General features: G+C 54.9%; 2 protein-coding genes across 8 annotated transcripts in view; both read left to right on the top strand.

Moving 5' to 3' along the window:
- The window catches only part of KCNN1 (potassium calcium-activated channel subfamily N member 1), a 29,069-nt gene extending 23,167 nt beyond the window's left edge, over positions 1 to 5,902 (top strand). For 2 of the 5 annotated variants that reach the window (XM_066253283.1, XM_066253285.1), the window contains exon 8: positions 5,337 to 5,902. In XM_066253283.1, the coding sequence (XP_066109380.1) occupies positions 5,337 to 5,700 (364 nt within the window). In that variant the 3' untranslated portion in view covers positions 5,701 to 5,902. Of the gene's footprint in view, positions 1 to 1,742; positions 1,813 to 5,336 lie in introns of all 5 variants that reach the window. The other 3 variants (XR_010728266.1, XM_066253284.1, XM_066253286.1) reach the window with 3 other exon arrangements.
- A 1,505-nt stretch (positions 5,903 to 7,407) lies between these two features.
- Positions 7,408 to 14,717, top strand: ARRDC2 (arrestin domain containing 2). Of its 3 annotated transcripts, XM_066269773.1 has the most exons (9): positions 10,280 to 10,819; positions 10,864 to 11,205; positions 11,297 to 11,363; positions 11,576 to 11,723; positions 12,231 to 12,333; positions 12,422 to 12,678; positions 12,838 to 13,000; positions 13,258 to 13,412; positions 13,631 to 14,717. In XM_066269773.1, exons 2-9 carry the CDS (start codon positions 10,932 to 10,934, stop codon positions 13,682 to 13,684), a joined length of 1,221 nt encoding a protein of 406 aa, XP_066125870.1. In that variant the 5' UTR covers positions 10,280 to 10,819; positions 10,864 to 10,931; the 3' UTR covers positions 13,685 to 14,717. The 3 variants fall into 3 exon arrangements, with proteins under 3 accessions (XP_066125879.1, XP_066125870.1, XP_066125860.1); XM_066269782.1 differs by lacking the exons at positions 10,280 to 10,819; positions 10,864 to 11,205 and adding an exon at positions 7,408 to 7,847; XM_066269763.1 differs by having other exon boundaries at positions 10,280 to 11,205.
- The last annotated feature ends 183 nt before the right edge of the window (positions 14,718 to 14,900 follow it).

Here is a 14,900-nt window from a genome sequence, read left to right as displayed (position 1 = left end):
CAACATGACCCCATGGTTGCTGGCTTGAGCCCAAAGGTCACTGGCATGAAGCCCAAGGTTGCTGGCTTGAGCAAGGGGTCACTGGCTTGGCTGGAGCCCCCCAATCATGGCATGTATGAGAAGCTATCAATGAACAACTAAAGTGATACAACTACAAGTTGATGATTCTCATCCCTCTCCCTTTCTGTCTCTCTCTCTTTCTCACTAAAAAACAAATGAAACAAAACAAGGTATCAGCAGGGCATGCTCCCTCTGAAGGTGCTAGGGGAGGGTCCATTCCAGGCCCCTCCCCTAGCTTCCGGCAGCCTCAGGCATTCCTTGGCTATAGATGCCTTCACTCCAATTCTCCATTTTCATGTGATGCTCTTCCTGTATCTTCTTCACATTGTCCTCCCTCTGTGCATGTCTGTGTCCAAACTTCATCCTTATTATAAAGATACCAGTCATACTAGGTTAGGGTTCACCCCAATGACTTATTTTAACCTGGTCAAATAAGGTCACGTTCTGAAGTCCTGGGGTTAGGACTTCAAAATATCTTTTGTGGGGGACACCATTCAACTCATATAACAGAAAGTTTATAGAGAAGCCAAGAATGACTTCCCCAGGGAAAGGGGTCTCAGCAGGATTCTGGGGCCGGGGTATCTGTATCCACTTCCATTTCTCAGACTGAGGGCTGTGTCTTGGGGGCCTGGCCATATTCAGCATGGTGGGCCTCAAGGGCCTCCCTGAGCATCCATCACATGTGGGCACACATGGGTTGAGTTTGAACCAGTGAGGGAGAGAGTCCTACCTGGAACTATCTCCCTGGGCTGGTTTAGCTACGGAAGGTATGGAGAGGAAGAGCAAGAACACACAGACCAGTTCCCTACCCCTTGGGCAGCTGTTGGAGGCCAAGCACGTGGAGGCTAAGTGGTAGACACAAGTTTAAATCCTACCAGGGTGCTATCAGACAGTGGTTTTGCCTCTCCGAGTCTCAGTTTCCCCCTTAGGAAATGTCATAGGAATAGTTTTCTGGACAAAATGTCACCTCTGGGACCAGGCGCCTGACGTGGGTTGGTAGACAGCAAGGTTGCAGAGCAAGGGCAGCTGCATCTTTCCTGGCTCAGGCTGGGCGGATACTGCTCAAGGGAGGGGCAGAGGACAGTTGCATCTTTGAGGAGTTGCCACTGCCCTCTCAGAGACTGAGCCCCTCCCTAGAGCGAGGGTGACAGCCCCTAGGCTGCCCAGTGCCCCCAGCCTGGCCCTGGGGTCAGCATGTGGGAGACGGGCAGTGTTGGGCATGAACTGCCCAGCAATGCTGAGATTAAAATTGCTCTGTGATTTCTCTCCGCTTCGCCGGGTCCTGCCAGAGCTCAGAAGTAAGTCTCTGCTGAGGGACAGGGGTGCATGGTGCAGGGTGCATGGGGCAGGGTGCATACTGAGGGCAGCTACTGGAGACAGCCAGGGCTCGTGTTCACCCCGCAGACCAGGGCAGGCTTCACCTGGACCCAGAGGTTCAAGGTACTAGACCATGTGGTCATGACCAGATGATGGACACTGTGGTGGTGGCTTAGCTGCCTCCACGGCACTGATGCTCCCTGGGTGGGTGAGGAAATAGGCTGCAGTGGGTCTGACCCCAACTTTCACCTCATCTCCCCCTTGCATGTCCCACATGGCAACCCTGGGTGGGGCAGGTGCATGGAGGACCCTCTTTTCTGGTCAGTGCAGCCTCCACTAAACTCCACCTACCCACCTGTCCCCAGGCTCCGGAGTGTGAAGATTGAGCAGGGGAAGCTGAATGACCAGGCCAACACGCTTGCAGATCTGGCCAAGGTGAGCAAGACGGGTCTAGGTAGGGTGGCTCCCCAGACTAGTCTGGGCTGGATGGGTCTCCGGGGAGAAAGGGGGGCATTCAGTAAAGGACAAGGAATAGCTGGCATTCTCAAGGCAGGCAGGTGACAGGCAAGGGATGCAGAGCGAACAGGACAAGCCACCAGCCCTGACTGCAAGGGTCCATCATGACCAGAGGCGCTGACTGTGAAAGGGACTCTGGGAATCTACATCTGTGTGTAAAAGCTACTTTTAACATTGCCAGTAGTTTTTGGGTTTTTTAAAAAAATTAATAACTAAGAAAATAGCTTTTAAAAGAACAGATAATTAGTGGGCAAAATTGATTATGTTCTTTTGCTATGAATATAAATTCAAATTATGGCATCAACAGAATGCTAACTTGTATAGCAATTAAACACCTCCCAAGAAATTAAAGTTGATTGCATGAGCTCAGTAAGATCAGTTTGTATTATAAATGGATCTATTTGTTACCCTCTTTCTTGCTCTGTGTGTGTGTGTGTGTGTGTGTGTGTGTGTGTGTGGCAGAGACAGAGAGAGTCAGAGAGAGGGACAGATAGGGACAGACAGATAGGACGAGAGAGAGATGAGAAACATAAATTTTCGTTGTGGTTCCTTAGTTGTTCATTGATTGATTTTTCATATGTCCCTTGACCGGGGGGCTACAGCAGACCAAGTGACCCCTTGCTCGAGCCAGCGACCTTGGGCTCAAGCTGGTGAGCCTTGTTCAAACCAGATGAGCCCGCGCTCAAGCTGGCGACCTTGAGGTCTCGAACCTGGGTCCTCTGCGTCCCATTCTGACACTCTATCCACTATGCCACTGTCTAGTCAGGCTCTTTCTTGCTTTTTATTAAAAAGTGTCAATTGACCCAACTTTAGTTGGTGAGCTGTTAGAAGTTTTCACACTAATCTAAACTTGCTCCTGACTGATGACATGCATTTCATAAATAGTTCATTCATGAGCTTTGCTTATTAGCCCCATCTTCTAATCACTTATCAGTCTGAGGCTAATTTAATAATATCTTTGCCTGACCAGGCGGTGGCGCAGTGGATAGAGCATCAGACTGGGATTCAGAGGATCCAAGTTCGAGACTCCAAGGTTGCCAGTTTGAGCACAGGTTCATCTGTTTTGAGCAAAGCTCACCAGCTTGGACCAAAGGTTGCTGGCTTGAGCAAGGGGTCATTCGGTCTGCTGTAGCCCTGTGGTCAAGGCACATAAGAGAAAGCAATCAATGAACAACTAAGGTGTTGCAACACGCAATGAAAAACTAATGATTGATGCTTCTCATCTCTCTTCGTTCCTGTCTGTCTGTCCCTGACTATCCCTCTGACTCTCTGTCTCTGTCAAAATAATAATAATAATAATAATAATAATAATATCTTTAGAAGATGTTAAGTCCTGGCCCTGGCTGGTTGGCTTATTGGATAGAGCGTTGGCCTGGCATATTGATGTCCCGGGTTCAGTTCTGGTCAGGGAACACAAGAGAAGCGACCATCTGCTTCTCTCCCCTTTCCTCAGCTGGTGGTTGAGTTGGTTCCAGCATTGCCCTCCCCGTGCTGAAGATAGCTGGGTTGGTCCCAGCGTCAGCCCTTAGATGGAGTTGTCAGGTGGTTTCCCGTCAGGGTGCATGAAGGAGTCTGTCTCACTATCTCCCCCCACTCTCACTTGAAAAAAAAAGAGATGTATTCTATTTCACTTTTTTTTCTTTTCTTTTTTCTCTCCCCTCCTCTCACTTGGAAAAAAAAAGAAGATGTTAAGTCCTGTTCTATATCACTTCATTTTTTTCTTTTTTTTTTTCAGGTAAGAGGAGGGGGAGATAGTGAGACAGACTTTTCTGCATGTGTCCCGACCCAGAACCACCCAGCCACCCAGTCTAGGGCTGGAGAGAGAGCTATTTATAGCACCTGAGGCTGAGGCACTCAACAGACCCAGCTATCCTCAGCAGGCAGGCATGCTCCCTCAAACCAATCTAGCCATTGGCTGTGGGAGGGGAAGAGGGAAAGAGGGGAGAGAGGGAGCGCAAGAGGGAGCGCGGGAAGCAGATGGGCGCTTCTCCTGTGTACCCTCACCGGGAATCAAACCCCGGACATCTGTAGGCCTGGGCAGAGGCTCTATCCACTGAGCCACTGGCCAGGCCTCCAATCTTAAATTTTTATGCTTTCATTTTCAAGTTGATGATTTCATTTGTATCCTCTGACAAGACAAAACAAAATCCCAAACCTGTATCTTAAGTTTAAAACAATTAAAAAAAAACAAACAAACTTAAAAGAGGGCCAGGCCTGACCAGGCGGTGGCGCAGTGGATAGAGCGTCGGACTGGGATGTGGAGGACCCAGGTTCAAGACCCGGAGGTCGCCAGCTTTAGCGTGGGCTCATCTGGTTTGAGCAAAGCTCACCAGCTTGGTTGGATCCAAGGTCTGCTGTAGCCCCCCAGGGTCAAGGCACATATGAGAAAGCAATCAATGAACAACTAAAGTGCCACAATGAAAAACTGATGATTGATTCTTCGATTCTTCTCATCTCTGTGTTCCTGTCTGTATCTGACTCTCGCTCTGTCTCTGTAAAAAAAAAAAAAAAAGAGGGCCAGAATGAAGCATTTCAGGGCTGGATGCCTTCAGATATTATACCCTCTGGCCCTGGGGACTGGGATTCCCCGAGGCAGGCTAGGATGAAGGTCAGTGGCCCTAGGACGGGCTGCAAGGTGTTGGTCCTTCTCCTGGAGTGGGGTTGGCCTACCTGAAACAGAAAGGGTAAAGTGTACAGAGGAGGCAAAGGCATGGGGAATCTGGGAGAGTCTGCAGGTATTGTAATAGGCGTCTCATCCTATATCTCTCCCTCAGAGCGAGGGTTTGTGGGGAGTTTTCCCCATGGAGCCAGACTGCCCCTTTAATCCTCCCCTCCAAAACCTGGGAGAGGTGGTTAACTGCAGTTCGCCTGGCGGGGTCTGTTCACCGCGGAGCTGGGGTTACAGACGCGGAGCAATGCTCTAGCGCCACCTGGTGGCGAGAGTGGCCTCTGCACCGAGAGTTGTCTCGTGGCTGGCCTCCCTTTCCAGCTCCAGGCAGGGTCCATTTGGACAGTGGCAGAACCGGTCCCTGTTGGCTGCGTTGTGGGGAGCAGTAGAGGTGGTGGGGACACCCCGTTGCCTACCATAACAGTAATTATGGCTGTCATGTTCCCCAGTCTGTGATTGGGTCAGATCCTCTGGATAGTCACCTCTCCTTCCAGACCCCTCTCCCAAGCCATGTCTAATGTGCCACGTAGCCCTCGGGGCAGCTATGGTCCCAGCCACTCATTCCAAAGGACATCCCTTGGCCTTAATCCTGCTGGCCCCAACTTGGCATTTAAGATGTTGCCTGCCCCCTCACCTATTTTCCCTCCATTCCATGAGGTCCAGCAGGAGACCTATAGGGCTGGGGTGTCCTCACAATTGCAACTGTCTCTCTGTGTGTCTGTCCCTCCCTGTCTCACTCAGCCTCTTCTTTCTCCCACTTCTCTGTCGCTGGCAGACCCAGAATGCCATGTATGACCTCATGTCTGAACTGCATGCCCAGCACGAGGACCTTGAGGCCCGCCTGGCTGCCCTTGAAAGCCGCCTGGATGCGCTGGGCACCTCCCTGCAGGCCTTGCCTAGCCTCATCACCCAAGCCATATGCCTGCCCCCCCCACCCCTGCCTCTCCAGCCTGGTCCCCCAGATCAGGCAGCCCGGAGCTCCCTGTGCCAGTGGCCACCAATGGCCCCTTCAGACTGTGGATGATGGCTCTACCTACCACTGGACTCCACAATCTTGGCCATTGTGTGGCCACCACCTCCACACCATCCAGGAAGCCCTGTCCAGTTGCGCCTCTTGTTGTTCAAAGAGCCAGAGCTGAATTGGGCCGAGTGGCCAGGGGCCCATCCCACCCAGACTGTCTGGACAGGGGCAGCTGTGCCTGATTCTTCCCTGTTTGGAGCTCGAGGAGCCTAGGACTTCCTCTGGTCCCCTGGCCCCCTGACTCTCCCCAGGCCCCCAGTGGTCTCAGAAGAGCTGGGGGAGGGGTCCTTGCCAGTTCTGAATAAAGCAGGACCCATCAAGTTGCTGTGTGTTGTTTGTAGCTAGGGGACACTCATAATCATAATATGGGCGGTGGACACCTGGCCTGGGGCCCCAGAATGGATATGGGGGTCAAAGTGAGCCTATCTCCACTACCTTTCTAGCCTGATAGTCTCCTCAAGCTCAGTCAGGACATCTCCCTGAAGACATCTGCACCAATCCCACCTGGCACTGATTGAGAGACCTGCAAAGGATGTGGCCCAGCTGCCACAAGAGGCATTGAATAGTCGGACATCCTTCCCTTTGACCAGTTGACTTGGCTGGAGCACCCATCGTGGGCCAGATGCCAGAGAAGAAGAGTTCAGAGGGGGAGTTGACATGGATGAGGAAGTCTATTTAGTCTTCATTGGACATGTATTGAGCACAGAGAATGTGACGTAAATTATCACAGACTTTACCAGAACCTGACCAGGTTAATATGGAGAAACTGAGGCTCAAAGAAGTAAAGCCACCTACCTGGGGCTACAGAGCGAGGAGGGGTCAACTTGGGGACCCACACGCCATCATGAAGAATCTGGACTTGGTAGAGGACACTTCATGGGAGGGCTGGTATGAGTTGGGGAAAATGTGGTACAATCATGGGGTTGCAGTGGCACATTTTGGGTGAGCTGGAAGGGAAAGTTCTGGACACGAGTAGAATCAAAAGGTCCCTTCAGGCTGTGGGCTCTGGGTGCTGGGGTCAGGGAGGGGTGTGGGCATTTGGCAGATGCTGGGCCCTGGTGGGGGTGGGGAAGGGAACCCCTGGGGAGGCTTATCTGGGCCCAGCAGAGAGCCCAGGCCCTGGCAGCCCCTGATAAGGCCATGGGCCACCTGGCTCAAAGAGATAAGTTGGGTGCAAGAGATAAGGGTGTGGAGAGATGTCAGCTGTGATCAGACCTAGGTTGGAGTTTTGACTCTGCCACCCCTGCGTTCCTCAGGCAGTGGCTACCGCCTTGGGGTTCTCTGCCCATCTGGAAAATCCAGTGATGAGACTAGGGCACAGTGCCCACCCTTAGGGGTACCCAGTGTGATGGAGGAGCCACAGTAGACACACAGCAGTCTCAAACACAGAGAGCAGAGCCATAAAGAATAAACAAGGCCAGAGCTACGGGACTCTGAGGAGGCGACATTTGGGCTTGGGGGCAGGTGGGAGGGCGGATCTGGGGAAGGGCGTTCCTAGCAGCAGAACAACGGTGTAAAGGCCAGGAGGCAAGACCTGAGCTTGGTGTGTTAGGGGAACAACCAGTAGGTGACAGGAATGGAAGGAGTGGTGAGGCTGAGACAGCACCCAGGGCCAAAGGTGCCAGATGGGGTACGCATGAGACAGCAAAACACGGCCCCTGTGTGCCTCTACTCCGCGCCAGCCACATCTGTTCCCGCCCGCCTGTGACTCGTTAGAGCCGACCCTACAAGGCCCGCCCCGCACTGGGGGGGGGGGGGGGGGAGGGGAGGTGTCAAAGCCAACAGCGTGGCCCCTGCGGCCCGGGGCACGTCACGAGGGCGGACGCGAAGGACCAGGAAGTCAGCCCAGCGCCTGCGGCTTCTGCAGAAGTTCTTAGAAGCTGGAGAATGCGCCAGGGGCGGCAAGGACCAACGTTGAGACCTGGGACACCCGTTGTGCGCCTGGTGACTGCTGTCCCAGGCCGTGACCCACGCCGGGTGCACCGTCTCTGCTGTGCACTCAGGCCTGCGCCATGCGCCCGGGGGGAGTGCGCAGGTTTGCGCTGGAGCTGGCCCGGGGCGGTGTGTACCGCGGCGGAGAGCGCCTGTGTGGTCGGGTTCTGCTAGAGGCGGTGGCGCCGCTGCGGGTAAGAGGGCTCGAAGTGGCTGCCCGCGGCCGGGCCACAACGCACTGGTTCGAGGGCCGAAGTGTGGGCGTGAACGCAGTTTCCAGCGACTTCGCGGCCGCCGAGACGTATCTGCGACGGCGGCAGCTACTTCTCGGAGGTGAGCCCCTCACCCTCCCAGTCCGTAGCCAGGATTTCCTCGGCACCGTCTCCCCAGGTCTGCGCGCCCCCCTCCAGAGCCGGGAACCTTTGACTTAGAGGCGGTGCGGTCGGGCAACCCTTCACAAGAAGTGGGGGCCTTATTTCTGGACCCTCCCACTGGGACATCCACCTACGTAACCCCCTCCAAAACTCTTTTTCCTAGGAACCCCTCCCAACGTCTTAGCACCTACCTACCTGCTCCAGAGACTAGACGCCCGCAATTTTTTTTTTTTTTTTTTTTTTTTTTTTTTTTTTTTTTGCATTTTTCTGAAGCTGGAAATAGGGAGAGACAGTCAGACAGACTCCCGCATGCGCCCGACCGGGATCCACCCGGCACGCCCACCAGGGGGCGACGCTCTGCCCACCAGGGGGCGATGCTCTGCCCATCCTGGGCGTCGCCATGTTGCGACCCTCCTGGGTGTCGCCATGTTGCGACCAGAGCCACTCTAGCGCCTGGGGCAGAGGCCACAGAGCCATCCCCAGCGCCCGGGCCATCTTTGCTCCAATGGAGCCTTGGCTGCGGGAGGGGAAGAGAGAGACAGAGAGGAAGGCGCGGTGGAGGGGTGGAGAAGCAAATGGGCGCTTCTCCTATGTGCCCTGGCCGGGAATCGAACCCGGGTCCTCCGCACGCTAGGCCGACGCTCTACCGCTGAGCCAACCAGCCAGGGCCGACGCCCGCAATTTTGAGGCTGTGTGGTGGGGACCTTCTCTGTGTGTGTGTGTGTGTGTGTGTGGGGGGATCCTTGGGTGGAGCCGGGAGAGCCTCTTCTCTGGGCGTCAGGATCCTTGTTAGCCCCAGGTGTAGGGTCTCTGATCCCCAAAGAAGGCCCCTATCTCGCTTAACCAATGCACCCTTCCTCAGATTAAGCCCACAGTGTTTGCAGAAGCGAATTCTTCCTTGGATTGGGGGGTTCTGGTGGCTTTTGCAGGTGAGGGGGAGGAAACTTGGGGTGAGGTCAGATTAAGCTGGGATTCTGATGCTGGGTTGAATATCAGTCTCCCACCCTCAGGCCACACGACTCCCCAGTCAGGAGCAGAACAGGGGCCACAGAAAGCTGCAGGGAACTTGTGTCTTTCTGGGTGACCCTTACACCTTTTCCCTTACATCCATCTGCAAAATGTGCACCACAGGAGGCAACTTAGATCTGGCCTTGCAGCCTTGCTCCTATGTTCCCCAGGTGCAGGGAACTCTCTACCAGGCAGCCTGTCCCAACAGCCCCCAGGTTTGGGGCACTCTTCCCTCACCAGCTGTGGAAACAGGCATAGCTGGCACGGGGTGTGGCAGGAAAGGACCCCAAAGGAACTTCCCTTCCCCTGCAGCTCAAGCAAAATTGGAGCTGGTCTCACCTTACAGTCCCCCTGGTCCCACTCACTAGTGGCTTCCTCAGGACAATTAGAGGCAAAGCTTTTGGATCTGCTTTATGACCCTGCCCATCTCTGGGCCTCTGGGGACCTATCTGTAAAATGGAGGGGGAAATGTTTGCTCATTATGAGACTTCCTGTCCCCCCAGTCACCTCATGCCCCACCTCCTCCTGGCTTATGGCTTCCTATCCTCTCTCTTGTCTCCACTTGGCCCTGACAGCAGGCCCCTTATTTCAGCCCTAGAGCCCCCTCCTTTAAGGAGGTGCCAGGCTGATCATTGAATTGAAAGCCTCTGCCCCCTCCATTTGGGCCTGCTCTGACCCCTGTCACGCACGAGCTGACTGTATCTGGTTATGGCTGTCTCCCACTAGAGGCGCTGGAAGCTTTCATGGGGCGTCTCTGTGTGGCCGGAGCCAGACTCAGGGATGGCCAAGGTAGGCATGGGTTCGAGTAGCAGTGCATCACGCTGCCACCAGAGGACGCAGGTGCCCCACAGGTTGTGAGGAGGCAACTCCCAGCCTAGAAACCCAAACGTACAGTTCTTCTTTGGGGAAACTGAGGCTCATAGAGAGGTCATCCTTGCCCCGAGGTCATACCACAGCCCTGGATCTGGAGGTGCCTGTAGCTTCCCCTGCACTCGGTTCTGTCTGTGAGGGCACCAGGGCAGAGGTGCCCAAAGTAGGCACGAGGATAGGCCCAGAAGTCAAGTAGGTGTTTGCCTGGGGCTGGAAGTTGGGAAAGAAATGTCGGTTGTTAGGTAGGAACATCCTGGGCTAAAGTGCTTTAAGCCCATCGGAGTAGCAGTGACAGGTCCAGAGTGGGTTGGTGATCTGGAAACAAGGCTCTGGGAGGGTCCAGTAGGGGCCTCACTCTCATTCATACACAACTTTCTGAGTGGGGGACTGATTTTCTTCCGGCACTGCGTACATAGAAACTCAGGCTCCAAGAGGTTGTCACTAGTCCTGGGTCAGCAGCTGAGTAGGATTCGAGATAGGGGCAGCAGTTTCCCCCCGGGAGGGTGGGAGCGGGGCGGGAGACTCCACAGATTTCCTTCTGTCTCCCCATTGCTCAGAGGGGGAAACTGGGGCCTGAGAGACATAGGCTCTCAGTGCTTCGGTTGCGGCCATACCGTTCCACCCCCCTCCAGCTCGGGCTGGACATGCTCCGAGTCACGTCTGCAAGTAGTGACGGGTTGATGATTAAGCCAAAGGAGAGAATGGTCTATCTGAATGACCTCAGGCCCAGGCCTCGGTTCCTGGCCTCATTTTCCCCCCTTTACCCCCGGGATCCACTAGAGATCATCTCTGGTCCCCAGTGCTTCAGTTTCACCCCAGGGTCCACGAGGGCGGAAGGCAAGTAGGCTGCCAGTCTGTGAGTTTGTTATTTTGCTCCACGCCTAGACGGAGCCACGCCTCCCTCCGCGCCATTGGCGTATTCTTTTCCGGGGCGTGGCATGTCTCGCCGCGCCCCGCCCTGCCATATAAACGTAGCGCTGGCATAGGTTGTGAAGAATTTCTGGCCCGCCCTGTGCATGCTCTTGTGAGTGCCGAGTGGGTTTGCGTCTTGAGGCTGTGGCGTTCGCGTCTTGAGGCTGTGGCGTTCGCGTCTTGAGGCTGTGGCGTCCGCATCTCGCTCTTCGGTGTCAGGGTCCGCATATCTAGGGTTCGCATCCCTGGTGCAATGCTGTTCCACAAGGTGAAGGCATTCATGGTGCAGTTGGACGACGCGATCGTGGGCGCCAATCCCGTGTTCAGTGGCGGCCAGGCCGTAGCCGGCCGGGTGCTGCTGGAGCTGGCGGGCCCGGTGCGCGTGGGTGCCCTGAGGCTGCGCGCGCGGGGCCGCGCCCACGTGCACTGGACCGAGTCTCGCAGTTCGGGCTCGAGCACCGCGTACACGCAGAGTTACAGCGAGCGCGTGGAGGTCCTGAGCTACCGTACCACGCTTTTTGCGCCAGGTACGACGCGGGATCCCTGCGCTGTACACGTGTTGCGCGCCCTAGAAACCCACTCCACCACTGAGCCACCCTCTCTTGCTCCTACCTGCAGACACGGGAGAGACCACCACGCTGCCTGCTGGGTGCCACGAGTTCCCCTTCAGCTTCCAGCTGCCTCCGTAAGTCATCTGGGATGCTGGGTTGTGGGGGAGTACCTCCCGGGTTTCTGAATCTACTGGTCCTATCTAGGGACTTCTGATCCCCAAGATTGTCTCTGCTGGGAGACCCTCAGGAGTGTCTCTGTTTCTCAAGCCCCCCCCTAAGTCTTTGGGAATCCCCAACCTACTAATCTTTGTATCTTGCCTCCTGAAGCCCCTTCCTTCCACCCCAGGACACTGGTGACATCATTCGAGGGCAAACACGGCAGTGTCCGATACTGCATCAAGGCCACCCTGCACCGGCCCTGGGTTCCTGCCCGCCGGGCAAGGAAGGTGTTTACTGTTATCGAGCCTGTGGACATCAACTCGCCTGCCCTGCTGGTGTGTGGTTGGCTGCCCCTGGGGAAGTGGGATGGAAGCACCTGGGGCAGGGGCCTGGCTGCTGGGTGACTCCTACTGGCTCCTCACCCCCTTCACAAGTATCACAAAGTATGGGTCACAGTTGGGCCCTCTTAGGGAGGGAGGCAGGCAGGCAAGGCAATGTCTGTAGAGTCAAAGTGGCCTGGTGCAAATCCCAGCTGCACCAATTCGCTCTGTGACTTAGGGCAAGTGTCGCATCCTTGCTGAGCCTCAGATGCCCTGCCTGTGAAATAGGACACAGCCAGGGCACAAAATGATAATGGCTTGCTAAGCAGTAAGTAGTGGATTGCTTATTTCATTTTTAATTTAATGAGATGGGTCATATTCCTGGATCTATTTTACATTTTTTCCTAGTTTGTTAAAAAGAAACCAGAAAACTGGGCCCTGCCCCAAGTCTTCCCTCAGCTGGGGATGGTTTGGAAATTCCACAGAGTAACCCATTTTTGTCCTTTTCCTCCACTCTGTCAGGCCCCTCAAGCAGGAGCTCGGGAGAAAGTAGCCCGATCCTGGTACAGTAACCGTGGCCTCGTCTCCCTTTCAGCCAAGATTGACCGCAAGGGCTACACACCAGGTAGCAGGCATGAGTAGCCAGATTGGGAGGGAGGGCCAATGTCAGGACTGCAGATGGGGAAACTGAGGCCCTGCCACTCCCATTATAGGTGAGATAATTCCTGTGTTCGCTGAGATTGACAATGGCTCCATGCGTCCGGTGCTGCCGCGAGCAGTCATGGTCCAGACGCAGACCTTCATGGCTCGAGGTGCCCACAAGCAGAAGCGTGCAGTGGTGGCCAGTCTTTCGGGCGAGCCCGTGGGCCCGGGACGGCGGGTGCTGTGGCAAGGCCGGGCCCTTCGGATCCCTCCGGTGGGCCCTTCCATCCTGCACTGCCGTGTGCTGCATGTGGATTATGCCCTCAAGGTGGAGTATCTTAGGAGGCAGGGGCCTGCATCTGCTTTATCCCCAGAAAGGGTCCCCCCAAGCCTGGAGCTGGGACCTCTCAGCACAGGATGGGCCTTCTGTAGGAGGCACGTGTGGCAAGGCTGCCTGGCCATACTCTGTTCTGGCTTCTTCTTCCAGGTTTGCGTGGACATCCCAGGCACATCCAAGCTGCTTTTGGAGCTGCCACTGGTCATTGGCACTGTTCCTCTGCACCCTTTTGGCAGCCGCTCATCCAGTGTAGGCAGCCACACCAGCTTCCTTCTAGACTGGGGGCTAAGGGCCTTGCCAGAGCAGCCTGAGGGTGAGTGCCTTGTTCTGGAGTCCCCAAGGGGATGGATGGGTAGAGGGGCAGGTTCCAGGCCAACATGTCCTCCCCTACCTCAATGCTTCCATCTGTAATAATACACAATAATGATCACATTGACAACCATGGGTCCCCCAAGAATTCCAGCCTGATAGCACAACCCAGCATCCCAGAACTGGCACAGGCAGGCTCCTGGCCATTGTCTTCAAACCTAGGGCTCGCCTGTCACCACTCTCACCTCCTCTCACTTCCAGCTCCTCCAGAGTATTCAGAAGTGGTGGCAGATGATGTGGCAGCCACAGGGCAGAGCCCCTTTTTACTACCTCAGGACTCCGACATGAGCCTCGAAAGCCCCTTCTTTGCCTATATCCAAGAGTTCCGCTACCGTCCACCACCCCTGTACTCTGAGGTGAGCACGGGGATCCAGGAAGCCCCCATGCCTTTCTAGACCCTGGGGGCTGAGATGGGGGTGAGAGACATGAGAGTTTTAAATATAGAGGAAAGTCCTATATATAAGTTCAGGACCTGAACCAGCTTCGAGCCCCAGTCTGCTCTAGGAGTTGGAGACTGGTGGGGTGTTTCTGAGCCTTTGGTGTCCCTGAGGCTTGATGAGTCTGTTTTCCTCAGGAGGATCCAAACCCCCCCTCTGAAGCCATGAGGCCACGCTGTATGACCTGCTGAGTGGAAATGGATACCTTGACGGACAAGGTTGCATATGTGCTTCTGGCCACCGTGGACGTGGGGAGTGGATGGGTGGAAAGCAGACCAGCCTGACTGCATTGAAGTCAGGGAAATCAAGTTTTGGAACTGGGCAGGGCTGTTCACACAGGACAGAGGAAGAGCCAGTCTGGCATCTGACTTATCTGGTCCTTGGAAGACATCAGATGCCTGGTGCAGGATCCAGGTGACTGTTCAAGCTGACTGTGCTGGCCTGTGTGTAGGGCTGGGGTTCCCCCAGGAGCCTCCAGTCTGGGAGGGCCACAGCCAGACAGAAATACTTCCAGTTTTGTGGGACCAGAAGAAGACCTGGGAGAGTCCAGAGAGGAAGCAAGAAAGTGCATTTTAGCTGAGGCTTTGGTGTATTAATAAGAGCTCAGGAGACAGGCAAGCAAGAGGGTAAGTCGGAGGTCAGAGTTTAGTGATGTTTGGAGACTTTCCCTTTCTTCTTAGAACTTGGGCTCAGAGGACAAGTGCCTCAGTTGAGGTCGCACTGCAAGGTCCATCATGGAAGATGACCCAGGAACAAGGGATTCAGGGAAGCAGGTCACAGGAGCTATGTGGGATCTGTGGTTGGCAGGGGCAGCAGCCTTGGAAGCTTTGAAAGCTGGAGGTTCCTACCGCTAGCTGGGACTGCTTGGTGGCTTCTCCAGGCACTCCAGGCACAGAATATGTGGCCTGTAAACCCAGGTTCAGACGGACAGACAAGACTTGCTACAGAACTTCAAATGAAAATGAGGGCCCTTGTTCAAGGAGTGTTAAGAGTTTCAAGATAATGATAGCAGTGCATTCAGCTAGGCCCTGGGCTCAGAGGTCAGCCTGGCGTGACACAGGAGGGCCAGTGTGCTTCTGGAGACCCCTTTGTCCTGGAGGGACAAAGCAGGAGGGAGCAGCTGGACAAGCACCCAACTGCAGAGTCCTGGCTCTGGCTGGGGCAGGGTCCTAGCCTGGGTCTCAGCATTTCTGATAAGCCTTAAATCGTTCTCTCTTTTTTTTTTTTTTTAAATTTTATTTATTCATTTTTAGAAAGGAGAGAGAGAGAGAAGAGAGAGAGAGACAGAGAGAGAGAAGGGGGGAGGAGCAGGAAGCATCAACTCCCATATGTGCCTTGACCAGGCAAGCCCAGGGTTTCGATCCGGAGACCTCAGCATTTCCAGGTCGACGCTTTATCCACTGCGCC

The sequence above is a fragment of the Saccopteryx bilineata genome, chromosome 1 (assembly GCF_036850765.1).
Source record: "Saccopteryx bilineata isolate mSacBil1 chromosome 1, mSacBil1_pri_phased_curated, whole genome shotgun sequence".
Classification (NCBI taxonomy): Eukaryota; Metazoa; Chordata; class Mammalia; order Chiroptera; family Emballonuridae; genus Saccopteryx; species Saccopteryx bilineata.
Note: the sequence above shows the minus strand (reverse complement) of the source record. Positions and strands in the feature narration are given on the sequence as shown.

Excerpts from the sequence above, each read along its gene's own strand:
- ARRDC2 (XM_066269773.1), top strand. The coding sequence starts at position 10,932 with ATGCTGTTCCACAAGGTGAAGGCATTCATGGTGCAGTTGGACGACGCG. Across the intron at positions 11,206-11,296 it reads TACCACGCTTTTTGCGCCAG|ACACGGGAGAGACCACCACG; the intron begins GTACGACGCGGG and ends TCCTACCTGCAG. Across the intron at positions 13,413-13,630 it reads CACCACCCCTGTACTCTGAG|GAGGATCCAAACCCCCCCTC; the intron begins GTGAGCACGGGG and ends TGTTTTCCTCAG.